This window comes from Schistocerca cancellata, chromosome 2 (assembly GCF_023864275.1).
Source record: "Schistocerca cancellata isolate TAMUIC-IGC-003103 chromosome 2, iqSchCanc2.1, whole genome shotgun sequence".
Lineage (NCBI taxonomy): Eukaryota > Metazoa > Arthropoda > Insecta > Orthoptera > Acrididae > Schistocerca > Schistocerca cancellata.
In genome coordinates, this window is record NC_064627.1 from 362,383,541 (window position 1) to 362,411,360 (window position 27,820).

The 27,820-nt window shown below is 40.1% G+C and overlaps 1 protein-coding gene across 1 annotated transcript in view; it reads left to right on the plus strand.

The window, feature by feature from the left end:
• LOC126145760 (aurora kinase C-like) overlaps window positions 1–27,820 on the plus strand; it is a 97,825-nt gene that overhangs the window by 24,139 nt on the left and 45,866 nt on the right. Inside the window, exons 4-6 of the mRNA XM_049915579.1 lie at window positions 11,458–11,592; window positions 12,807–12,965; window positions 21,476–21,707. Of these exons, the coding sequence (XP_049771536.1) occupies window positions 11,458–11,592; window positions 12,807–12,965; window positions 21,476–21,707 (526 nt within the window). The remainder of the gene's footprint in view (window positions 1–11,457; window positions 11,593–12,806; window positions 12,966–21,475; window positions 21,708–27,820) is intronic.

A 27,820-nucleotide genomic window follows, 5' to 3' on the forward strand; every position in this document is an offset into this window, starting at 1 on the left:
GTCCAGCCTATTCTGGAGTATTGCTGTGCGGTGTGGGATCCGTATCAGGTGGGACTGACGGATGATATTGAAAAAGCTCAAAGAAGGGCGACTCGCTTTGTATTATTGCGAAATAGGGGAGATGGTGTCGCAGACGTGATATGTGAATTGGAGTGGCGATCATTGAAACAAAGGCGTTTATCTTTGCGACGGGATTTTCTCATGAAATTTCAATCACCAGTTTTATCCTCTGATTGTGAAAACATTCTGTTAGCACCCACCTACATAGGGAGAAATGATCATCACGCTGAAATAAATCAGGGCTTGCACAGAAAAATTTAAGTGCTCGTTTTTCCCATGGGCCATTCGAGAGTGGAATGGTAAAGAGACAGTTTGAAGGTGGTTGATTGAACCCTCTGCCAGGCACTTAATTGTGAATAGCAGAGTAATCACGTAGATGTAGAAGTCTTGGTGTACTTGGCAGTAGTTAGTGTGTGGTATGGCCGCTTGAAACTGCCAATGCAAAGCCAATGTGTCCCATGCTAGTCAGGTAGATGAGAGCTATCACACAGAAATATCAAACTTTGATGTGATGTGACCAGGACTTCTGCCATAAAGGTAATGAGAGCATATATTTTACTTACTCATTCCTATCATGGCAACTGCAAGCCCAATATGTTTTTTCAAAGTGTATGACGTCCTGAACATTTTAGTAGCACATTTATGTTGGCGCTATGGCAAATAAAGAAGTTTTGTTAGGGCAAGGAAAACTCTAATAAACAAATATTAGACAATTAACTATTTAATGACAGGTGATACAGTAATGATCAGGTGTCACATTAAAAAGGTTTGTGGGACACATCTTTGCATGTACCTACTTCTGGTGCCATCATATTTCACAGATAAATTTTATACAGATTTAATGAAAATCCTATTTAAATAACACCACTCAACAATGAAAATGCTTGATAGGTTCCCGGGAATTATGCTGGACAATACTGTAAAAACCGCACAATATTTCAGCGAGACAGCTGCCCACCATCTTGTCTCGCTGAACTATTGTGCAGTTTTTACAGTATTATCTGGCGTAATTCCTGGGAACCTATCAAGCAGGTGCAGCGCCGGGAAGCCTCAAACAGCACAACAACGAAAATGTTTGGGGATCAAAAATGGCTTGTTCTTATGTATTTACCCTTGCCGAATTAAAAAATCGCCATAAAATGCTTTGGAGATAAAGTGATAAGTCATTTTTTGTTATCTACGAATTTAATTTGGAGGGTAAGTTTGATTATGAAGTTGTCACAACTGTTACGTGAAGAAAAGTACTGCAACTGTTTGTAGGGGATAAATATTATTACAGTTGGCTGTAACTGTGAGTTTTATTTTTTGTGTTGTGATTTCTAGTTTTAGAATTCTTTTGAGTGTAAAATTTGTTAAATCAAAATGCTACAAACATATGTAAAATCAGTGATTAGATTTTGTTTAATTTGTGGTGAAATAACATTTTGCCACAGAACAATAATCTGATGCCTCTTAAAAGGACTGCCAATTTGTTTTGTTTTGGTATGTTGGTAGGAGACCATAAGAAGTCGCGAGTTGTTGTAACTCTTGTTCAGTTAAGAGTTGTTGTGCGTATGGTTTGGCAGGAGCCTGCAAACCACACAGATAACTGCTGCCTCTGCTTAACACCACCTATAAAGGAGGATTGTCAGTCAAGAAAAGAGGGACGGTTCAATACATCCCCAATTTTCCATCTGCTATGTGACCTAATCCACATTCAGATAGCTTCCAGTTCTCACTACACTCCTTCATTAGGAGCTCGAAATACAAATTGAAGACACTGTGTACGAACAACTCGACATACCTTCAGTATCCTGAGACTTTGGTTTGGTAAAAATGATGATAAACTGCACAGAATATCTGAAGCTTACTTAGAATATAAATTGAAAATCAGCGAATGCCTTTATGGCTGATGTGATAAAACCATTTCAAATTGCATTATGAATAATAAGTCTTCTAACCTTTCTGATAAGCTATAAATTCCAAAAAGGTGTTTCGTTTTTTTTTTTTTAAATACAGTGTACTCACGATTATCTAATTGGGGACTTACAGATAAATGAATTCTGTGGGTAACCCACAATTAAAGTACTTTTTAATATGTGGAAGATGGTCAAAAACAAAAAAATTAATTACAATAATATTATGAAAAGGAAAGTTGCTACTCAGCATATAGCGGGGACGTTGCGTCGCAGATAGGCACAACAAAAAGACTGTCACAAGTAAGTTTTTGGCCAACAAGGCCTTCGTCAAAAATACACACACACACACACACACACACACACACACACACACACACACACACACACACACAAGCCAACAGCAGTGATCCACCGCCCCCCCCCCCCCCTCAATTCACCCCCTATTAATTTTTTCAGAATTTCTTAACCTCGAACCTTGCCTCAACATCATTCCCCAAATCACTCAAATGCAAACTAAACTTACATCCACAGAAAGAACCACAGTCCACCATCTTCTTGCTGTCCCAGGTACTCCAGTAACCCTTCAGCCCGTTGAAATGCTGATGAATGACTGATATGTTTCTGGAATTAGAGGAATGTTGTCATCATTGTCATTGTCATTCACCTCCTCGGATTTTCCTGGTACTCTCTGAACAATAGCACTGTCACTCAACTTCTCATGACCTGGCTCTGTGCAGTCCATGTCAAACCATTCAGAAACATTTTGTCAATAGTTTCATACTCTGGAGTACTTATCAAAACTGCAGCAGTGTTGCTAATGTGGGCAGTCTTCTTTGTCATCAGACTCACTGACTTAATCAGTTTTAGTATTAATGCTCTTCCATAATTGGCTATGGTGTTACATTTGTCATGTGTCTAGCACAGTCAGTTGTTTCCAAAATGTTTGGAGATTGCTGCCCTCCTCAATAAGTTTTTGCTGCAGATTGTCTGTACACATTGGCAGAATTAAGGCTGTCACATTGATAGGTAAATATATTTAGATATCATCCCATTATCCTATTGCAGAACTAGTTCATTCGGATGTGATAGTAGTTCCAACCACATTGTAAATCAGTGCCAGATTCTATGTATTAATACTGCATTTTTTTGGATTGTGTATTTTTTTGGTTTCTGCTATATTGTCAGCACGCCAGTTTCCACTTTTCAGACATTATTCATTACCAACACAAACCAAATGACTCCAGTATCCCCCATAATAATACAGTCCAGCAACTGGAATGTTTGAGCGGCACATTGTTTTCTACACTCACGTTGTACAGGGTTATTACAAATGATTGAAGCGATTTCACAGCTCTACAATAACTTTATTATTTGAGATATTTTCACAATGCTTTGCACACACATACAAAAACTCGAAAGTTTTTTTAGGCATTCACAAATGTTCGATATGTGCCCCTTTAGTGATTCGGCAGACATCAAGCCGATAATCAAGTTCCTCCCACACTCGGCGCAGCATGTCCCCATCAATGAGTTCGAAAGCATTGTTGATGCGAGCTCGCAGTTCTGGCACGTTTCTTGGTAGAGGAGGTTTAAACACTGAATCTTTCTCATAACCCCACAGAAAGAAATCGCATGGGGTTAAGGCAGGAGAGCGTGGAGGCCATGACATGATCTCCACCACGACCGATCCATCGGTTTTCCAACCTCCTGTTTAAGAAATGCCGAACATCATGATGGAAGTGCGGTGGAGCACCATCCTGTTGAAAGATGAAGTCGGCGCTGTCGGTCTCCAGTTGTGGCATGAGCCAATTTTCCGCGGGCTACGCGTGAAACTTGCCCGCACGCGTTCAACCGTTTCTTCGCTCACTGCAGGCCGACCCGTTGATTTCCCCTTACAGAGGCATCCAGAAGCTATAAACTGCGCATACCATTGCCGAATGGAGTTAGCAGTTGGTGGATCTTTGTTGAACTTCGTCCTGAAGTGTCATTGCACTGTTATGACTGACTGATGTGAGTGCATTTCAAGCACGACATACGCTTTCTCGGCTCTTGTCGCCATTTTGTCTCACTGCGCTCTCGAGCGCTCTGGTGGCAGAAACCTGAAGTGCGGCTTCAGCCAAACAAAACTTTGAGTTTTTCTACGTATCTGTAGTGTGTCGTGATCATATGTCAATGAATGGAGCTACAGTGAATTTATGAAATTGCTTCATTCATTTGTAATAGCCCTGTAACGTGCCATTTTGTAGTCTGTTGCGGCGCAGATGGCTCTTCGATCTCTTACACAAGTTATTGTCATTGCCAAAGTACATACAGTACCACTCATATTTAAATTGTTTCACAGTCTGTTAGTTTTGAACATTTGCTTGCTGCAGATGTGTTTGTAATTGTGGTTTGTTAAAATCCTTTCTTTTTTTGCCGTTCTTAAGAATATAAACTGAACATAACTATGTTGTATTACACGTGTTCAGAAAGTGTGTATGGTGACCATGGGCTGTGCTTTTTGGCAACACTAGTGGTAGAGGGGATCCCCTGAGAAGAGCGAGCATCGCAGGAATATGTAATAGATAAACTCATGTTGTAGTGTCCAGTTGTATGAATGATATTGGTAAGAAGTCCCACCAAGTTGGCCACATGCTTTGATCCACTTCCTACTCATGGAAGGAATAACACCCACCAAACTTCTTTTCATGAGTCAAAACTGTTTACGGTGAATGTGTTATGAACAGAGTGCTTTGAAGTGTTGAAGGGAGATGAGCGGAGGCAGAACAAATGTTCATGACAAAGGAGCAGAATTGGTGCAGAAAAATTGAAGAAACTGGTAAGACAATCAGACAAATAGCAGTAGAGAATGGATATGACACAAAGACTATAGATAAACTGAACCACAAAATTAAAAAGGACTCCCATCACACAAAAACAAAAGCCTCCTCATCAACTTAAAAACACACAGAACACGCACACATGAACAAGAAACAACCACAATGACAAACAAGTTGTTCACTCTCACCTAAAACAATAAAGCAGTCCACAGAATAGGCAACATACTCAAAAAAACAAGGGGTAAAAATAGCCTACAGACACCTCAACCCAGGGAAAACTAAGGACAACCAACACAAGTACAGACAAACACAACACTTCTGATATTTACCTACTAACATGTCAGGACTGCAAATGAGTTTATATTGGGCAGACAAGCAGAAACTTTAATACCAGGTACACAGAAGAGCATTAAAAAGCAATAGCTGTCGTTCCACATTTGCTGAACACCTTATGGGCAAGAAACGTAACCCAACAAATGTCAATACTGATTTGAAAATTCTCAAATGCAGCAACAGCCTCCCACAAAAACCAGTCCACAAATGGCCATTGTCTGTTGACATGGAAGGATGTTCAGACTTGCAATCGTCACAGGTCGACATTCTGCCCTGTTGAAAATGGTTTAAACCACTCGCAACACTGCGTGCGACTCATACCATCCTCCCCATATGCTTGGCTAAGCATTTGAAATGCCTCTGTGAAAGTTTTGCTAAGTTTGTGGTGTGCACGCGCACACACACACATTGTTCTTCAAGCTCCTTCATTGTACTACCCTGACGGGCAGGCTAAACACGTGGTTACTTCAGCGGCTGTGGTTTGTTTGCTAATTGTCCGAGTGACACGAGGCAAATGGCACTTTGTATAAACCTGCTGCTAGGTGCCCACAGTAGCCACAGTGTGCTCTCTCTGCTGGTTGGCGTGCTCTGAGATGAAGAGATTGGCACAGAAGAGGAATTTGTGGCAGGCGACATCATACCAGTTAGAAGACTGATAGCTCAGAGTGCCTGTTTAACATACACACTATTAGTGACGAACCAGATTCACAGCAACAGGTATCTTACTACTTAATAAATGACCTGATTGTCTTGAACTACCCAATACAGGGTCGAAAACATAATATACTGCACTATTATTTTATTTTTGTAATTAAACAAAATAGGGTGTATCTATTTTGTTAATTGCAGATGCAACTTGAAGCCATCAACAGTAGAGTTTTTGTATAACAGTTCAGCCAAATTTTAAAGAACAGTATAATTAATTATTACAATAGTCGTTTTGTGTGGCTCAGTGGCTGGGTGCAAGTCTTTCAGTTGGATAACAATTTGGCGACTTGCGTGTCCCAAATTTATCAGTTACCCAACATGGGAAAGGGGACCATCAGTTTAAAGTGGAATCCAAACCCAGTTGTTCCTGATGACTCTTCACATTGTTGAGAGGGAAAGGCTATAATAAAGTCAGACCACAAATGTCTAAGGTCCTCCTGGAATCTGATCCATGATTGCTTGTTTCGAAGGCACATGCCTTACCCCTGAATCACTAGGCCCAACCATACATTGCTACTAACCTATACTACAGTGCTGCATGCTCTTACTGACAGAGCAATCCAGGCATGACCCATGACCCATCCACAGAGCTTAAATTCTGGCCATCGAAAATTACCTACTAATTCTAAAAATATATTTTAACCCACAAGGCACATGGAAAAATTATATGTGAACTAGCTGGATAACATGCTAGTATAGGGTGAACAGAATGAAAGGGAGTGCAGCAAAAATCAGATTTGGAAGTCATTGTGTTGGCTTGAATACAAAAGCTTTCAGCGCCTGTTAGCTTCCAGAATTATCTTCTGGGCAGTGCAGCTTAAATAACCAAAGTATTTTTCTGGCATACCTGAGCATGAGTAGTACGTAAGTAGGCAACTGCACGTTGTGCGCAGGTCTGTTCAGAGACCTTGAAAATCTCACTTCAGAGTACATTTACTCTTAGACATGTCTTAATAAACAGGTATCTCAAGAAGCAAAGGCGGCATCTGACATAACTTAATATAGTGGGAGAAGGTTTCCTCTGTTCATGGTGTACATCAATAATGTGGCGGATAATGGTTGTAGCTTCCTTTCATAAAGTTGTTTGCAGAAAAGTGACATTGCTATAAAATGAAAATGCACTTGCTCATGATCAGTGCTTAATGTAAAGACTGGCAGCTGACTCACATAGGTACAAATACATGAAGAAACCTCATATTTGATTTATACATTGCTAAAGAACTAATTTAACAAGTTTGAAAGTCACATGCCTTCATCAGAAATCTCTACACAGAAGAATCTTAATTTTATGGTATGCATTTAGAAATGTTCATCTTCATAAAGTTCTCACAGCTGTAACTAATCTATTAAAGGTAAAACACTCATTTTGGTGTCTGAATCTGTTTTCCTGGTGAAGTGGCTGCGTACATCAATTTGACACTGGATTGCTCCCAATGTTAATGCACTGCGTGACAGATTTCGATTGTCTAATTTTAAGAAGGGAACATGGTTGCCAGAGAAGTGACCATGAAAGTTGTAGTAACTTCAATGTATTTTTATATTTCTCCCTTTACCTTTTCTATCTTAGGCACTACTGCAAGTACATTGTGTGCATACACATTTGTGATCGTATTACTTGCAGTGAAAAATCTTGTGTGCAGTTATTTACAATGAAGATATGTACATTCAGTACACATCAATTTAGTGTTTGTGCATTGTGAGCTGACATTCTAACTTTAAACTTAAGTATGGCTGCAATCCCACATCCAGCCACAGATAAATTCAAATCTTGGGGTACATGATAGGCAGGCAGTCATTGGGATTGGGAACAGTATTCAAGTATTTATGATTATCTGTCCACAGACTAAAAGTGCAGTGACTGCAAAAATGTAGCTGTAGGGGTAACAGATGCCAGAACTAGGTTTATCAGAATAATTTTAAGAAAGTGCAACTCACTTATTAGACCAAGTCTTCAGTGATGTGTAATGGTCTGGCACCCTTATCAAGTTGGAATAATGGGGGTGGGGTGGGGGGTGGAGGGGGAATTCAGAGTGCTGCACAACTTGTCATGGGTTTCAGTGTGCAGTGGAAGACATTACTTGTGAAATGTGAACAACATGCAGAATTTATTAATGCAATTTACACTATGCCTCACTGATTGCTGAAGAATTACAGTACACAATGAGATTCATTCTTAAATTGTCCATTCATGCTAGAGTTGTCCGTCACAAATGACTGACAATTATACCAAAACACTGCCTTACACTGGGAAAGTGAATGCACTGTGTCACAAGATAAGTCTGGTAAATATATAGCAGGCATGTTACACACACACACACACACACACACACACACACACACACACACACACACACACACAGATATATATCCTCTTCTTGATGTAGTCTTGAATATGTGATTTCTTTTCAGCAATTTAATGAGCATGCTTTTTCCAGTAGAAATCAATTTTCCACATTATGATATACTGCTCTAACAAACAATGTATAATGCCTGCAACATGAATGATTTAGGGTAACTAACAAGACCTGCTGTTGCCTGCTTCATATGTGCTGCAGGATCTGTTATTAACAATAAAAAATTGTCAAACTTAAATTTGCATTGCTTCATTAACTAATCTCACAACCTACATATGGTTTACAGCTGTCACTTCTTGGGTTGTTAGCAGAAAATATTTCTTTGAAATCACTTTCTCATCTTTTTAATACCCCAGCAGTAGCACTTCCAACTTTCCTGCCAGCAGAGTGTGAAGTTTTGCCCGATGGCAACCCAGTGTGTCTATTTTCACTCAGTACAATGAATTTGCTGTAGAGTTTGTTGGTAACGCTTTGGATGACATTTTTTCTCAATGTTGACTGTTCAGGAGTGTTACGATTTGCATATTTGGAGAGAGAATTCCGTAACACAGGATTATTTATCTTGGGGAAGATAGATGTTGGCTGAAACAAATAACCTACAGAAGTCTTCACAATAAATTGAAAATTTTTGAGCAGAACAACCTGGAACTGCATTACTAATGACAGGTTGTTTATCAGAGTGAAACTGAAGCGATGTGTTTCTTATCCTCCAGGTGTTGCGAAACTGGAGATCACTGTTCAACCTTTTTCGTTTCCCATATGGTTGGTACAATAGGTTGTGGCCATCTGAACAAAAATTATCATTAAATTAGAAAAATGGTTATGAAAATGGTAGATTGCTTGCATTGTGCCTATCTGGGACTCAATGCCTACTCTGTATGGTGAGTAGCAATCTATCCTTTCGATAATACTGGTCTTTCAATTGTTTGATTTTATCCCTAAATTCTGCAACACACCGCTGCAGATGATAACTTGTTGTTGCTTTCATTTTAGGCGTAGTATTATTGTTGACTTGCACTACATAGCACCAGAAATAAACAACATGCAAGTTGGGAGGAGGGTGAGACAAATGGCGCAATATGGCTATGGACAAGGAAATCCCCACCTTCTGTGTCGAGTGCAACTGATAAGATGATAAACAAACGGCAGCAAGCTGATATGCAAAACTAGAATAACATATGGGGGGGGATCAAATATAAATGGGATTTTTGCTCCTGAACATAAACATTTGGTAGGACTGGCCCCGCACTTCTGCTATGCTTAGGCGGGACCATTAGAAGTGAGGAGAGCATGTTGTTAGATATTTCCTGCTGTTTCGTCAATAACGCTCACAATGTCTGAGCAATAGGTGTACCCCTCCATTTGCACAATGCACAATTTCAAATTTCTTGCTCAAAGAAGAGTTACAGTAGCAGAAATTTGCCAAAGATTGACTGCACAGTTAGGTAATAAAACATTATCAAGGACGCATGCGTTTGCCTGGCATAAAAAGTTCAAAGAAGGACAAGAATGTGTGGAAAATCTGCAACACGATCACCATCCGTGGACCAGCATTGCAGACAAAAACATTTGTGTGGTTAAAGACATAATTGACGACGATTGACGGGCGATAGTATCAGAAATTGCACGGAAAGTTGGAATCAGTTATGGGAGCTGTCAAGCAATCATCACAAATGACCTACAGCTCCATAAAGTGTGTTCCAGATGGGTCCCTAAACTTTTGACCGAAAATCTGAAGTTGAGACGTTTGGATGTCTGTCAGAGGCTTACGGCAAGGTTTGTAGAAGAAGGTGATGTATTTTGGAGTCGGATCGTCACCTGCGATGAATCATGGATTAATCGCTACACTCCAGAATCCAAAAAAGCCGGTAAGGAGTGGTGGAGGAAAGGGAGGCAGCATCAGTGAAAGCAAAGACTCGTCTGTCAGTTGGCAAGGTTCTTCCAACTGGTTTTTTTTTATCAGTGAGGCATTTTGCTGATTGATCTTTTGCATGAGTGACACACAATCAATGCTGCTTACTACTGCGAACTGTTGAACAAGGCGAGAGTTGCATATCATCGCAAAAGACGAGACTGATTGATTTGACAGGTCATCCTGCTCCATGACAATGCGCGACCCCATAGTGCAGCTCTGTCTCCAAGCTACAGGAAATACACTGGACTACACTTGATCATCCTCTTTACAGCCTGGACTTATTGTCATGCGATTTTCGTTTATTCAGACCGCTTAAAGGACCTCTAGAAGGGCGACGATTTGAAGATGAGTGTGTGGAAGACTTCGTGCGCAACTGGTTGACGACACGACCCAGTTCTTTTTGTGACAAAGGCATCAAAAAGCTGCCCATATGCTGGGATAAATGCATTTCCAAAGCAGGAGATTATGTGGAAAAATAAATCATAATTGCCTTGAGTTTTTAAATAAATGAATTTAAATAAAAAATAAAATCCCGTTTATATTTGATCCACCCTTGTACTTTGCATTCAGGGCAGTGGATGTTTGTATTAAGTTTAAATAGCTTGCAGGTTCTTCCTTGCTTAAGTAACAAAAGAAAAATGAAATAAACTGAAAGAGTTAGCACCGTGATAAAAAAGCTGTGGAGAGGTACAGCCTTGCTTTCGGCGATACAAAAGGGGAAATTGATTATTGTTATCTCCAACACACTGGTGCAGGTTCGGAATCGGTCTGCCATCATACATAACACACAGAATTGAGTATCCCTGAAAGATCAGAAGAATAAAAAAATTTAAAGTAAGTCTTTTTATTAGTAACGATTATTTAGTTTGAAAAATAAAGTTAGCTGCACAGCAAGGAACAAAGTTCAGTCCGTTACAGATGTAGTTAACTGTCATTCTTTGATAGGAATGTTATGTAACTAATGTTGGCAGTAACAGTTACCAAGTATCTGTGTAATATAACATCAGGAATCATACACATTTTTTCCAAATTAGGACTCCAGCTGTTCGTTTTGCTGCTTCACTTTGATAATGTTTCACAGCACTGAACATTCTTCATATGGGAATCCTTGAGACTTTGAAGACGTTGGGTTTCGTGACGCTCAAACATTCAGTGCCTCAACTATATGGCATTCTTTATTTGCTAGTCATTAGTTTTTAATGTTTCCAAATTTAAGAATAAACTTGATAATTAATACTCCACAAATTGTTTTGTCTTAATGAAATTATTTATCTAGTAGATTAGTTACTGTGATTGTTATCTTGTACTGCAGGCAACCAAAATGAGCTTCACATAACGCCCATTTTAATGTTCTATTTTTCCCTCTGCAGGCATCCGCATGTCCTACAACTCTACACATACTTTTATGATGAGAAGAAGATATATTTAATTTTAGAGTTTGCTGCTAAAGGAGAATTGTACAAAGTGCTTAATGCAAGCCCAAATGGTCGCTTTGCCGAGCCTGTGTAAGTTTGTTTCTGCAGAACAAGTTTTATTTCAGTCTTTGAGTAATGTAACACCTCTCTCTCTCTCTCTGTCTCTCTCTCTCTCTCTCTCTCTCTCTGTTCCCCCCCCCCCCCCCCCCCCACCTCACCCCATCTCTTTTATTCCTGTCATTATTTGTTTTTCTTATTATATCATCAAAATTGTTTACCAGAGGGAGGAGGCTGGATAGTTACAAAACACAAAACTAAACATGCTAGCTTGGGGACGTAATAGACATCTGCTCTAGCATTTCAGATTATAGAAATTTTCTTAAAGGGGGTAGGACGTTAAACTGGCCGACTTGGAGCAGGAGAGGCATCACAGGACATTTTAAATTTCCACTGTCTATACTTTTACAAATAAATTCATAAAACTTTGTCAGCATGACCAGGAAGGGTTCAGGATTCACGCTCGTAGCAGTGGAAGTTCAAAAATACAACAAAATATTTTTTTTTTTTTACATGTGAAATGTCATCACTTTTTCACTTGGCTGCATTCATTGCTATAGGTACACTTTTCTTCATAAGTAAGGGAGATTCTTCGATGAATTTTGCACAGCATACAAACCCTATTTACAGGTGTATGAAACTCTAGAATTTTCCAAATCTATTAAAAACTGTGCTAAAAATTGAGATAATTAACCAGAAAATTTGAGTTTTTTCTAAACATGAATTTTAAAATGTAACAGCTCATTCATTTTTTTCATTAATTAAATAAATTCTAAAGTTTCATACACCTGTAAGTATGGTTTGTATGCTGTGCAAAATTCATCGAAGAATCTCTCTTACTTGTGAAGAAAAGTGTACCTATAGCAACAAATGCAGCCAATAGTAAGTGGAAAAAATGATGAAATTTCACACGTAAAAAAATTTATTTTGTTATGTTTTTGAAGTTCCATTGCTATGAGTATGAATCCGGAATCCTTCCTGGTCATGTTGACAAAGTTTTATGAGTTTATTTGTAAAATTATAGACAGTGGAAATTAAAGTGTCATGTGGTGCCTCTCCTGCTCAAAGTTGGCCCATTTGACGTCCTACCTCCCTTAAGTGCTGATTTCCACCTTGTTCAGTTTTTTCTTTTTTATTGAGTTGATTTTGGGTGTCTGTCTCTAGTACATTATGATTACATTTTATTTTGATTTGTGGTGTCATTTATTGGTCCTGTGATATGCCTTAAGTTTTTCCTCAATTTTCAGAGCAGCAAGATACATGTATCAGGTTGCAAATGCTTTGCAATATTGCCATGAAAATAAAGTGATTCATCGTGACATAAAGCCTGAAAATTTGCTTCTTACTTCTGATGATAAAATAAAAATGGCTGATTTTGGTTGGTCTGTACACGCACCAAGCAATCGGTGAGTAGTATCTCCCTTTATGAAGTCTTTAAGGGGCCCAGGAATAAGTGTATTTCCTATGGTTGGTCATGCTAATGTTTGTGCCCATTGCTCATAAACTATGTTTAAATGAAATGAGATTTGAAATGTACATAAGTTGTCATACACTGAAGAGCCAAAGAAACTGGTACACCTGCCTAATATCTTGTACACCCCTGTGAGCATGCAGAAGTGCTGCAGCACGACGTGGCATGGATTCGACTAATGTCTGAAATAGTACTGTGGAGGTAATTGACACCGTGAATCCTGCAGGACTGTTCATAAATCAGTAAGAGTGTGAGGGGGGATCTCTTCTGAACAGAACATTGCAAGACAGTGTTTATGTATGGGGAGTTTGGTGGCCAATGGAAGTGTTCAGACTCAGAAATGTTTTGATGGAGCCATTCTAGACATATGGGGTGTCACATTGTCCTGCTGGAATTGCCCAAGTCGATTGGAATACACAGTGGACATGAACGGATGCAGGTGTTCAGACAGGATGCTTACGTACGTGTCACCTGTCAGTTGTGTCTAGACATATCAGGAGTCCCATATCACTTTAACTGCACACGCCCCTCACCATTGCAGAGCCTCCGCCATCTTGAACAGTCCCCTGCGGACATGCAGGGTCCATGCATTCATGAAGTTGTCTCCATACCTGTACATGTCCATCTGCTCGATACAATACGAAACGAAACTCGTGCGACCAAGCAACATGTTTCCAGTCATCAACAGTTCAATGTCGGTGTTGACTGGCACAGACGAGGCGTAAAGCTTTGTGTCTAGCAGTCATCAAGGGTACACGAGTGGGCCTTCTGCTCTGAAAGCCTAAATCAATGCTGTTTCGTTGAATGGTTCGTACGCTGACACTTGTTGATGGCCCAACATTGAAATTTGCAGCAATTTGTGGAAGGGCTGTACTTCTGTCACGTTGAACGATTATCTTCAGTTGTCGTTAGTTCCGTTCTTGCAGGATCTTTTTCTGGCTGCAGTGATGTTGGAGGTCTGCGGCTTTTCGCGGATGATGCTGTAGTATACAGAGAAGTTGCAGCATTAGAAAATTGTAGCGAAATGCAGGAAGATCTGCAGCGGATAGGCACTTGGTGCAGGGAGTGACAACTGACCCTTAACATAGACAAATGTAATGTATTGCAAATACATAGAAAGAAGGATCCTTTATTGTATGATTACATGATAGCGGAACAAACACTGGTAGCAGTTACTTCTGTAAAATATCTGGGAGTATGCGTGCGGAACGATTTGAAGTGGAATGATCATATAAAATTAATTGTTGGTAAGGAGGGTGCCAGGTTGAGATTCATTGGGAGAGTCCTTAGAAAATGTAGTCCACAAAGGAGGTGGCTTACAAAACACTCGTTCGACCTATACTTGAGTATTGCTCATCAGTGTGGGATCCATACCAGATCAGGTTGACGGAGGAGATAGAGAAGATCCAAAGAAGAGCGGCGCGTTTCATCACAGGGTTATTTGGTAAGTGTGATAGCGTTACGGAGATGTTTAGCAAACTCAAGTGGCAGACTCTGCAAGAGAGGTGCTCTGCATCGCGGTGTAGCTTGCTCGCCAGGTTTCGAGATGGTGCGTTTCTGGATGAGGTATCGAATATATTGCTACCCCCTACTTATACCTTCAGAGGAGATCACGAATGTAAAATTAGAGAGATTCGAGCGCGCACGGAGGCTTTCAGACAGTCGTTCTTCCCGCAAACCATACGCGACTGGAACAGAAAAGGGAGGTAATGACAGTGGCACGTAAAGTGCCCTCCGCCACACACCGTTGGGTGGCTTGCGGAGTATAAATATAGATGTAGATGTACCAGATTCCTGATATTCACGGTAGACTTGTGAACTGGTCTGATGGGAAAATCCCCACTTCATCACTACCTCGGAGATGATGTGTCCCATCACTTGTGCGCCAACTATAACACCACATTCAAACTCACTTCAATCTTGATAACCTGCCATTGTAGCAGCAGTAACCAATCTAACAACTGCGCCAGACACTTGTTGTCTTTTATAGGAGTTGCCGACCGCAGCGCCGTATTCTGCCTGTTAATGTCTATGTATTAGAATACTCTTGCCTATACCACTTTCTTTGGCACTTCTTTGAAGTAGGACAGTAGCATTGTTATCACAGTAGAAATTCACAGAAAAGTAGTTGACCTAAAAAACTGACATTTATAAAAAAATTTAAATATTTGTCACACCATTTATTTGATTGCTGTAATTATTGTATACTTTAATGAAAGTGATATCATGAATTTCTCTACCAACTGTCTTTGACATAGATGTATTAGCGTCAGAGAAAATTGTTCTGCAGCTAGTAATTTCATGCTTTTAGGAAAATGGATTTAAAGTATTTGAAATGATCTGTTCAAACAACATTTAGAGTTAAAACTTGCCAGACCCCTAGTTGCCTTCTTTGTGGGTTTTTGTGTCCCCCGGCTTATTTTTAGAGGCCCTCTTTTGAATTCTGTTTTCTTGTTGTTTGTAGGGTTTTTCTCAACCTACTGCACTCTCAGCTGGTCAGGTGACAGAAGCACATTCTTGAAGTGCAGCCCAGGTTGTAAGCCCATTCTAATGGAAACTTTCAGCGTGCTGACAGAACCGTCATTGAAACACAACACTTGAATCTATGACACCAGTTGTTAGGGGTTTGAGGCTCACAAATACTGTTTTATGCAAGTGTTCCCACACTGTTATTGAAACCTTCATTAGAATTTGAAATTCACCCTTGCATACGCTTATTGAGCAAGTTCCACTAGCTAAGTTTTTGTAGACAATTTTTCTAACACCTGCTACTGACATTGGTGGGTGTTTGGTTATGGCTACAGAAATCACCAGTTATACTATAGCCTACGTCATGTAGGATGGCACTATCACGCATAGAGATGGAGCAGCAGAGAAGTGTGGAGGGAATATGATCTGCATACGTATGACAACAGAGAGCGGGCAAACAAAGTCCATGTTGCCGAACGGTATTGCTGCAGATAGTAATAAAGTTCATTTGCTTACGTTACATCTTATTATACATTCAAATCTGTGAGGGGATAATAAATTTTAAAACAGATTTTGATCAGCTGTCATGACAGAAATGTTGCTTCGCATGTGTTGCAGCCACAGCTTTAATCTGCATGATGTCTGAAGGTGAGAGCACCTGACACACTTGTGTGAATATGCCAAGAAATATTTTGTTCCAAAATGACATTGTCGGATGACAAGATCATTGAAACTGCTTGCAATAATTGTCATTTAATTTATTACGGTTTGGACTGGATTATAAGTAAAAGCGTGAGACACAATAAAATTATGCATTGAACACATAGTGTGTTGTGGGGCCATAACTCTGTTGTAGAAATAATTCAAAAGCCAAGATTGCTTAAACACTGTTTACTAGATGACTGGTTTCAACACACTAAAGGTGCCATCATCGGATCTGTGCAGATATAACATGACAGGTTTGAGGGAGGGCTTACATGAGTTAAACTATATACTTTACTGTTAGTGCAGTGCCACATACCTGAGTGTAGCTTATCACTTACAAATCATTTGCATATATTGACACATGACGCAGGCCAGCTGATATAAAATCCCTGTCACAGAACTAAAATTAAAACACAACTGCTCTCATGGTCATTCTATTCCATCAGATATATAATACCAAAGTCAGAAGATAAAACTATTTGACACATGACTGCAGCTCGACTAAGTCAATGCTAAAGTTAAGTCTACATCCACAAAAATCTTATTTACCAAAGTCTTTATTTGCAAGTTCTGCTATATGGTAGGTACGGTAGGCAATAATGTCTCTGTCTACAAAACTTTAAAGTCCTCCAACACTAGGTACTCCTGTACCTCCACGTACAATCGCTACAGTAAGCCAGCCATTACCATGGGTAAAAGAATCGTTAATGTCAATGCTAAAGTTAAGTCTATATCCACAAAAAATGCATGGTCCGTCGACAAGTGCGGTGGCAGCAGTATTCTTCACAGCATTCTTCTTCTTGTCTGCAGCAGATGTCGAGAATTCAATGTTCTCGATGGTTTTATAGACTGTTTGCTACCACACGGCAGAACTTGCAAATAAAGACTTTGGTAAATCAGCTTATATGTCTACTTCACCATTGTCATTCTATACACGTAGTAAGAGAAAAATATCTGTTAATGAGTCTGTATTCATTTGAGTTAAAGGTAAAGGAGTATGTGAATATGTAAAGTTTGTTGGTGACTGTACTTTGTATTTTCATAAATAAAGTGATCTGTAGCGTAGCTGAGAACCGGACAAGGGTACATCATGAACCGGGGGCTCAAGGAGGCAACAGCATGTTACGTCATCACTCTGAACACTTGACCTTTGACCCCTGCCAGATAAGGCCGGCTGATGCAATCGTGGCGGTGCGCCAGCGGGCGGGAGCACCTAGTACGGCTAGTGCTCCCGTCCGGGATAACGGCCCGCTGGCAGTGTGAAATATTCTAAGTCCGAGAAATTTTCGAAGTCCCCGCTCCCTATATAAGCGAGCGATCGCTGCTGCTGTATTCTTCACAGCATTCTTCTTCTTGTCTGCAGCAGATGTCGAGAATTCAATGTTCTCGATGGTTTTATAGACTGTTTGCTTAGCGCGACGGCGATATCTTCTGTAAAAGAATCATTACTGTCATTGCTAAAGTTAAGTCTACATCCACAAAAAACGCATGGTCTGTCGACAAGTGCGGTGGATGTAGACTTAACTTTAGCATTGACATTAACGATTCTTTTACCCATTGTAATGGCTGGCTTACTGTAGCGATTGTACGTGGAAGTACAGGAGTACCTAGTGTTGGAGGACTTCAAAGTTTTGTAGACAGAGACATTATTGCCTACCGTACCTACCATATAGCAGAACTTGCAAATATCGCCGCTGCTGCTGCTGCTGCACAGGCAACTGCATTGAACGCTGCCAAGATGCCTTACAGAAGATATTACCAAAGTCACCACTGACCATTTGACCTTTGACCCCGCCCCGATAAGGCTGGCCGACGTCATCTTGGCAGCGCGCCAGCGGCGGACTTAGCATCACACTGATCAGTGAAAATTAGTCTCAAGCACAAATGGAATCATTATATTTGCTTGACAACTGCTTCTACTCCATGGAATTTTTAAAAATGTGTATTATTTAAGACATGTATATGGGTGTATTTGACTGTAGTTAAGTGTAATCACTGTGCACAAAAAAAGAGATTACAGGTTGAAAAGACTAATGTAAAAGACGAGTGGAAAAGTGATCAGTATGCTGTCAACGGACATGGCTTTAAACTAACTCATTTGACATTACAGTAAGAGAGCGCATTTATAATGTACTGAACAAGCAAAAAATTAACAATCTTCTGGATTACTCAAGGGAATGCTGACTAATTATATTGAAAGCCACAGACATCTCGAAAGGTAACTGTCCCTGTCATTGTAAGGCATTTTCCAATTTGTGGCTTGAGAACATAGAAATTTTTGACGAATTTATGCAGTTGCATTCTTGCGAATTTTAGAGTGTACAACACATTGAGAAAATGTTGTCTTCTCCTTGGACAGTGCGTTGAACATTGTAGTGTGCACACTTCATTGGATACAAATTGCAATCAATGCCAATGGTCTTGACATGTTGGTAATGTTGGTTTCCCACCTGATCACTGAAGTTAAGCAATGTTGCCCTGGTTAGTACTTGGGATGGGCGACCGTTTGGGAAACACCGGGTGCTGTTGGTTTTCAAGATATGGAAGTCGGTGAAGTGACATCCAATTGAAAGGCTTGTACCAGGCCACTGTACCATACAACATTTATTTAATTCCAATGTATAAAGGCTTGGAAGTTCTCATATACTATGTATGCAATTTAAATTTTGATAAATACACTTTTTAAACCTTATGTCTTTAAAAATAAGAAATATTATTACTTTACTTTGGAACAAAGTCTCCATCATAATACCATCACTGCTATCTGAGTCTGTGTCTGAACCGTCTGATTGTAAATTTATGATGATAGGTTCCAGTCTTATATCCATCTCCACCTCCCTACCGAAGTCTTCTTCCTGAAGTCTTTCAGCATGCTGAAAGCCTGTTCCCATGTTGAAGTGGTGGTGATGTCTGTTACTTCATGCACAAGTGATTCAGTGTCTGTTATCTTGAACATTTTGTTTTTTCTCTCATATAATCTTAGAACTTTGCCCAAATTAATTCCATAGGATTGTACTGACAGTGATATGTTGGTAAACACGAAACTATGTGACCACATTCATGTGGAAGAAAGTGAAGGTTTTGCATTCTGTCATGTGATAGTCAAATTTATCGGCTGCAGGAGCTCAGCATGTCTTGTTTATACTGTGCGAAATATTTTTATTGTTAAGCCAGGGCAAAATATCTTCTTTGCTGGTTTTTGAGTTTGGTGTTTTCTCCGTAACAGCTCAATGATAACTGGCATGGCAATTATAATGACCAACTTTGAAGCAGGTATGGCAAGAATTGTTCAGTGAAACACTTCATGAAACTGGCAGTGTTCATTTTCAAATGGTAGTCAGGTCTGTTTTTCTTACAGCTAAACACAAGTTTGCACTCAGAAATAAAACCAGAAGAAGAGCCAGAATGCAGAATAATTATCTGGGAACCTATTCCTATGGAAACTTAAAAAGCGCCAGTACCATCACTCATTTTTCAGCAGGTCTTCCTCGAATGATTCTGATTCACCCATGTTTCGTCAAGGTAATGTACTGTTGAACTACCTCCTTTCCTTACATTGTGCATCTTTATGAAAGATGTGATTCGTGCTGCACCTAGGTCACTTCTTTCAACCGAAAACTCTCTTCTTAACATATTTGAAACCAATGTCTTTTAAAATTCTTTACATTGATGAAGTGCTACCTTTGAAGCCAGTCTTCTCATGCATAACTGTACAAGTTTTTTGTGATATTGGTTATTTACCATTCAGGCGTAGTACTTAAATGGATGGTTTTGACAACCATGTTTTAGTGTTACAGATTTCTAGAGATTCCGATGCTTCCTAGACGATGCAAAACCAACTTCTCCTAACATTTCTACAGCTCTGACACTTTTGTTTACAATTGCCCTTACAGTTACTTTGCCGACACCACATGCTTCTTCAGTCAGTTCTCGTGTCTTCAAATGTCAGCAGTAGGAGTCTTGCTTTAAAATTCACATTTGAAAAAGTTATAAATGCAATAAATAATCCCCCTCACCTACTTGTGATGCACTTCGTTTATTGCTGTCATCAGACATATTTTTTAGTCACACCAAAACACTTGCAGGAGAGATTTTCACCATCTAGCTGTAACTCACAGCTAGCAACTTGGAAAGAGAATGAACCTTATTGGCTGCTAGCAGTTAATGGGGAGGGATAGGCAGAACACCTGACAATTTGGCTGCCTTCCTACATGATGCAGAGTTAAGCTCTCCGATACTTACACCATGATTTGGAGTACTTTCGGCAGAGAAGATGACAGGGGTCCTCATCTGCAGCAATCTTATAAAAGAACAGTGCCCACACAGCTTTTCTCATTTTATCTAAATTACTAGTATTTTTCTGTATTATTCTGGCTGTACTTATGATCTATACACACAAAATATAACAATAAGCACAATGAGATTACTACTTGAAATGAATTCTCCTTCAGATCACTAATACAAGTAAAATAGATGTCTGAATAAGCATTCGATTGTTGCTACACACATTTAGCACATGGGTGATCAACTTGAAAAGAAGTGGTTAAGATGGAGAGAGGCTGCTGCAGGCAGGATAAACTTGGCTGCATTAACCGACAGACAGAAATGGGGTCTGTCGTTTTCAAAATGCTCTCTCTTTCCTGTCAGTATACACCCAATGTACTAAAGCTGTACATATTCTCGTCCAGGAAGGATTGGGGTATAAGTTCACACAATTAAAAAAAAAAAGTTACTTTGATGGATTTTCACTTCCTGGTTTCCTTAAACTCTCCTTTTTCATTATTGATCTGCAAACTTTATCTGTCTAGAATACATAAACTGGGTACATTTGTAGCTCATGGTTTCTGATTGCCCAGAGTTCAAAAATTTTTGATAAACATTTAGATTTGTAATTTTAGAGCACTTATGGACAATACAAAGGATTGCTTTGAATGTAATGAGATTCATGTAGCATAGGTTAGCAGTTTGAAGACTCGATGATCCTCAGCCTTCATATATAACTTGCACACATGTTATACTGAGAAGTTATCTTTTAATAAATGTACATAAACAACTTTGGTGTATTATTGGTCGTACGTATCAGTGTACTTGTTTCATTGATATCAGAATATCACCATTTTTGATTGGGAGGGTAGGTTACTAGCCTCAGTTGCTGTTAAAAGTGTGCTTTGTCATACTTGTTACTAATTTGTGTAATCTTTGTATTTCCTTTAGGTGCTGTAGGACAAGGATTGAGAATCACTTTCTGATGTTAATACTTTTTTGTTCCAGGCGGAAGACAATGTGCGGCACCTTGGACTATCTTCCTCCAGAGATGGTAGAAGGGAAGCCTTATGATCATAATGTAGATAACTGGTGCATAGGTGTCCTCTGTTATGAATTTCTTGTTGGGAAACCGCCTTTTGAAACAGATTCTTCGAAAAAAACTTATAGTCTGATACGTGAAGTCAAATATAAAATACCAGACTATGTATCTGATTTGGCAAAGGATCTGATAAGTAAGGTATGTAATATACATTGAAGCCAATTTTATATTATTGTACTCATCTGTTGATAGGAGATAAGTAGCATTCTACAAAATCATAGGTAATACAGTTTTTACCAGGCTGTAAAGAACTTTTCCCCAGATTTGTCCTTTGAAAAATGCGGGGTCAACTTTTACCATATGTAACAGCTTAATATAAGGGCTGTCAGCTGAGATTTGTTAGTTGAAATCTTGCAGAGATTTTATTTGATTATTTTTATAATGGTGGTATGGGAAACAGTGGCTCCAATCTGGCCAAGCACTAATATGAATGTGGAGTGGGAGTTGGCAGCAGATTTAGTTAGACTGGCAACCATGGCAATGCATCCTGCTTGCTTTGATTTTTTTATGAGCTATTTAAGTTAACTCCACCTGAACAGGCCATGAAGGCCCGATGGTACAGATTTGCCGCTGTGTCATTCTCAGCCCAAAGGCATCACTGGATGTGGATATGGAGTTGCATATGGTTAGCACACAGCTCTCAAAGCTGTATGTCAGCTAACAAGACCGGAGCCACTACTGTTCAGTGAAGTAGCTCCTCAGTTTGCTTTTATGAGCAACTACCATGCTTAAACTGCAGTTTGTCTGAATTTTAGTAGTCAGATCTGAAATGACTTTGCAAATGGACAAATTAACAATAGTATACATTTCTTCAGTAAATAAATGTTTCAGAGATTACTTGAAACGTGGCACAGCAAGTTAATCACAAGCTTTAACAATGGCACTAAAACTACTACTGCTCTGCCACACTGATAATCCTAAAGCTTGGCAATTTAATGACGCTTATTATTAGCATGAAGTGGTCAGATGTCTGCTGAATCACTCCAGATGACAACCTACCAACTGGGTTGATAGAGCACTTGCCCGCGAAAGGCAAAGGTCCTGAGTGCGAGTCTCGGACCGGCACACAGTTTTAATCTGCCAGGAAGTTTCAATAAGTGCTATGAGTTTAGCAGAGGTATAAGGTATAACATTTTTAGGCTTGTCTTAAGATACTTCACACCAATAACAGAGTTTACAACTTCATTTAATATTAAAAAAGAGGGAGGTGTGTCTTATGATGTAGTAAATATGGCATTTGCACTCGTGGGGACAGAAAGGCAATTGGTCAGACTAAAGTACAGGGTATATAGTCTCACTTGTGCTTTACAGTTTGGCTACCAGCCACAGATGGCAAGCACCCAATTCTTGCCTTTTCAAACTAGTAATAAAGACATAAAGTGTTGGACATTTATGGAATAGCAGTGTCCAGCATTTTGTGATAACCAGTCAGATATGGTGCGGTGGACAATAGTATCAACATAGAGAGAGAAACTTCTTGTGAAACTGCATAATCTCAAAAATGGCATTTCCTTACTTCGAATGAACAAAGATTTTTTGCAGTGGATAGTGTACAGTATTTAATCATAGTTAACACTTGGTTTAAGAATCATAAAAGAAGGTTATGTAACTGGAAGAGACATGGAGATACTGAAAGGTTTCAGATTGATTATACAGGGTGTTACAAAAAGGTACGGCCAAACTTTCAGGAAACATTCTTCACACACAAGTAAAGAAAAGATGTTATGCGGACATGTGTCCGGAAACGCTTAATTTCCATGTTAGAGCTCATTTTAGTTTCATCAGTATGTACTGTACTTCCTCGATTCACCGCCAGTTGTCCCAATTAAAGGAAGGTAATGTTGACTTCGGTGCTTGCGTTGACATGCGACTCATTGCTCTACAGTACTAGCATCAGTACGTAGCATCAACAGGTTAGTGTTCATCACAAACGTGATTTTGCAGGCAGTGCAATGTTTACAAGTGCAGAGTTGGCAGATGCCCATTTGATGTATGGATTAGCACGGGGCGATAGCCTTGGCGTGGTATGTTTGTATCGAGACAGATTTCCAGAACGAAGGTGTCCCAACAGGAAGACGTTCGAAGCAATTGATCAGCATCTTAGGGAGCACGGAACATTCCAGCCTAGGACTCACAACTGGGGAAGACCTAGAATGACGAGGACACCTGCAATGGACGAGGCAATTCTTTGTACAGTTGACGATAACCCTAATGTCAGCATCAGAGAAGTTGCTGCTGTACAAGGTAACGTTGACCACATCACCATATGGAGAGTGCTACGGGAGAACCAGTTGTTTCCGTACCATGTACAGCGTGTGCAGGCACTATCAGCAGCTGATTGGCCTCCACGGGAACACTTCTGCGAATGGTTCATCCAGCAATGTGTCAATCCTCATTTCAGTGCAAATGTTCTCTTTACGGATGAGGCTTCATTCCAACGTGATCAAATTGTAAATTTTCACAATCAACATGTGTGGGCTGACGAGAATCTGCACAAAATTGTGCAATCACGTCATCAACACAGATTTTCTATGAACGTTTGGGCAGGCATTGTTGGTGATGTCTTGATTGGGCCCCATGTTCTTCCACCTACGCTCAATGGAGCACGTTATCATGATTTCATACGGGATACTCTACCTGTGCTGCTAGAACATGTGCCTTTACAAGTACGACGCAACATTTGGTTCATGCACAATGGAGATCCTGCACATTTCAGTAGAAGTGTTCGTACGCTTCTCAATAACAGATTCGGTGACCGATGGATTGGTAGAGGCGGACCAATTCCATGGCCTCCACGCTCTCCTGACCTCAGCCCTCTTGACTTTCAGTTGCGGGGGCATTTGAAAGCTCTTTTCTACGCAACCCCAGTACCAAATGTAGAGACTCTTCGTGCTCGTATTGTGGACGGCTGTGATACAATACGCCATTCTCCAGGGCTGCATCAGCGCATCAGGGATTCCATGCGACGGAGGGGGGATGCATGTATCCTCGCTAATGGAGGACATTTTGAACATTTCCTGTAACAAAGTGTTTGAAGTCACGCTGGTACGTTCTGTTGCTGTGTGTTTCCATTCCATGATTAATGTGATTTGAAGAGAAGTAATAAAATGAGCTCTAACATGGAAAGTAAGCGTTTCCAGACACATGTCCACATAACATATTTTCTTTCTTTGTGTGTTTGGCCGTACCTTTTTGTAACACGCTGTATAATGGTTAGACAGAGATTTAGGAACCAGATTTTAAATTGTCAACATTTCCAGCGGCATATGTGAACCCTGACTATAATTTACTGGTTATGAACTGTAGATTAAAACTGAAGAAATTGGAAAAAGGTAGGAAATTAAGGAGAGAACCAGAGATTGTTGAGAGTTTCAGAGGAGCATTAGACAATGGTTGACAACAACAAGGGAAATGAATACACTAGAAGATGAATGGGTAGCTATGAGAGATGAAATAATGAAGGAAGCAGATGATCAAATAGGTAAAAAGACAAGGCCAGTAGAAATTCTGGAATAAAAGAATAGATATTGAATTTGATTGATGAAACGAGGACATTTAAAAAGGCAGCAAGTGAAACAGGTGAAAGGGAATACAAGTGTTTAAAAAATGAGATCAACAGGAAGTGCAAAATTGCTAAGCAGTAATGGCTGATGACAAATGTAAAGATTTAGAAGCGTATTTCACTAGGGGAAAGACAGATATTCCCCACAGGAAAATTAGAGGCCTTTGGGGAAAAGAGCAGCAGCTGTACCAATATCAAGAGTTCAGATGGTTAAGCAGTAAAGGGAAAGCCGAAAGATGGGAGGGTATATAGAGTGTACAAGGGAGATGAAATTAAAAGCAGTATTATAGAAAGGGAAGTGGATGTAGATTTAGATGAAGATGAGATGGGGGATATGATACTGCAAGAAGAATTTGACAAAGCTCTGAAAGATCTCTGTCCAACCAAGGCCCCAGGGGTTGATGGTATTCTGTCAGAACTACTGATGGCCTTGGGAGAGCCAGCCATGACAACTCTCTTCCATCTGGCATGCAAGATGTGAGAGAGAGGCAAAATACCATCAGACTTAAAAGTAGTAATAACAATTCCAAAGAAAGAAGGTGTCTTGCAAAGTACTAACATGAATTATTTATGGAAGAATGGAAAAACTGGTAGAAGCAGACCTTGGGGAAGACCAATTTGGAACCTGGAGAAATGTAGGGACACGAGAGGCAATACTGACCCTATGACTTATCTTTGAAGGTAGGTTAAGGAAAGGGAAACCTACATTTATAGCATTTGTAGATTTAGAGAGAGCTTTTGACAATGTTGACAAGAATATTCTCTTTGAAATTCTGAAGGTAGCAGAGGCAAAATACAGGGAGTGAAACGCTGTTTACAACTTGTAGAGAAACCAGATGCCAGTTATAACATAGAGTGTCATGAATGGAAGCAGTAGTTGAAAAGGGAGTGAGACAAGGTTGTAGCCTACCCTCAATGTTATTCAAAATGTACGTTGAACAAGCAGTGAAGGAAACCAAGGAAAAATTTGGAATAGGAGTTGAAGTACAGAGAGAAGAAATAAAAGCTTTGAGGTTTGCCATTGACATTATAATGTTGTCAGAGACAACAAAGGACTTGGAAGAGCAGTTGAACAGAATGGACAGTGTTTTGAAAGGAGGACGTAAGTTGAACACAAACAAAAGCAAAACAAGGATAATAGAAGGTAGTAGAATTAAATCAGGTGATGCTAAAGAAATTGTATTGGGAAATGAGACACTTACAGTAGTAGATGAGTTTCGCTGTTTGGAAAGCAAAATAACTGATAATGGCCGAAGTAGAGGGGATATAAAATGTAGACTGGCAATGGCAAGAAAAGCGTTTCTGAAGAAGAGAAATTTGTTAACATTGACATAGATTTAAGTGTTCGGAAGTCCTTTTCTGGAGATATTTCTGTAGTGATAAATGGAAGTGAAATGTGGACGATAAACAGTTTAGATAAAAAGAGAATAGAAACTTTCGAAATGTTGTGCTACAGAAGAATGCTGAAGATTAAATGGGTAGATCACAGAACTAATGAGGAAGTACTGAACAGAATTGTGGAGACAAGAAATTTTTTGGCACAACTTGACTAAAAGAAGGGATTGGTTTATAGCACACATTCTGAGACATTAAGGGATCACCAGTTTAGTATTGGAGGGAAGTGTGGGGGGTAAAAATTGTAGAGGGAGACCAAGAAATGAACACAGTAAGCAGATTCAGAAAGATATAGGTTGCAGTAGTTATTTGGAAATGAAGAGGCTTGCGCAGGATAAAGTAGTATGGAGAGTGGCATGAAACCAGTCTTTGGACTGAAGACCACAACAGCAACAGCATACAGTCAGTCTTCAGATGGGTAACAGTTTCAGCTGTGTAACAGTGTTGTGGCCAGTTGATTTGTGACATATAAGATGCGTTCCCCCCTAGGGGGTCCACAACTCTTTTGTGGATATGTGCGTGGTGAGCACGGGGCCCTGCTGAGCTAGTGCAGTTCTCCTTCCTTTCCAGGCTGTCCTATCCCCCTTCCCCATCCCTCCTCGTCCCCAATCCTTCCCCCCTACCCCCCCCCCCCCCCTCGTTACCTCCCCTTCACACTCCCTCTTCTTGGGAGTAATGTATCGAGCCTTTGTCCGGAGACAGACGTTTGAAAACTCCAGGATACTGTTTCCTTTGTTTTTCTCCATCCTCACACTTTCTTCCTCTATTGGTCTTTCCCTACATTCACTCTTCTCCTTGCTTTCATGCCCTTACTTCTATCTCTGCCTCATTCTCCTTGCCCTATTCTCCTTGTCTTCTTTTCCGTGTCTTATTCTCCATTTCGGCGTTCAAGATTTTTTTCTTATATCCCTCTATCCCTCTCTCTCTCTTTCCTCTCTTCTTTTCTCCCCGTGTGTGTCTAAAGGCCGACCCACACATTGGCACGCATAGCCGTTGCCGGGGTAACGCGTAATTCCCCGCCCTGGGTAGACAAGTAAGGCATGCACGTACCCCCTGGTAAAGGCCAGGCCCAGGGAGGGGTGATGAGTTGTTACCTTCTGAATGTGCCGATTGGTCCCTCCGTCCATTTCTCGGGAGGTGTGACCTGAGGTGTGAACAATCACCTAAGGTTCCCACAAGGAACGAGCGCGCCATTGGAGAAGCTGGCAATCATGGGGGATTCATCCGCAATGGATTTCTCTTCTTCTTCCCTGTCTTCTGCCCAAAAAAGAAAGCTAGATGAAACTCCTGTTCC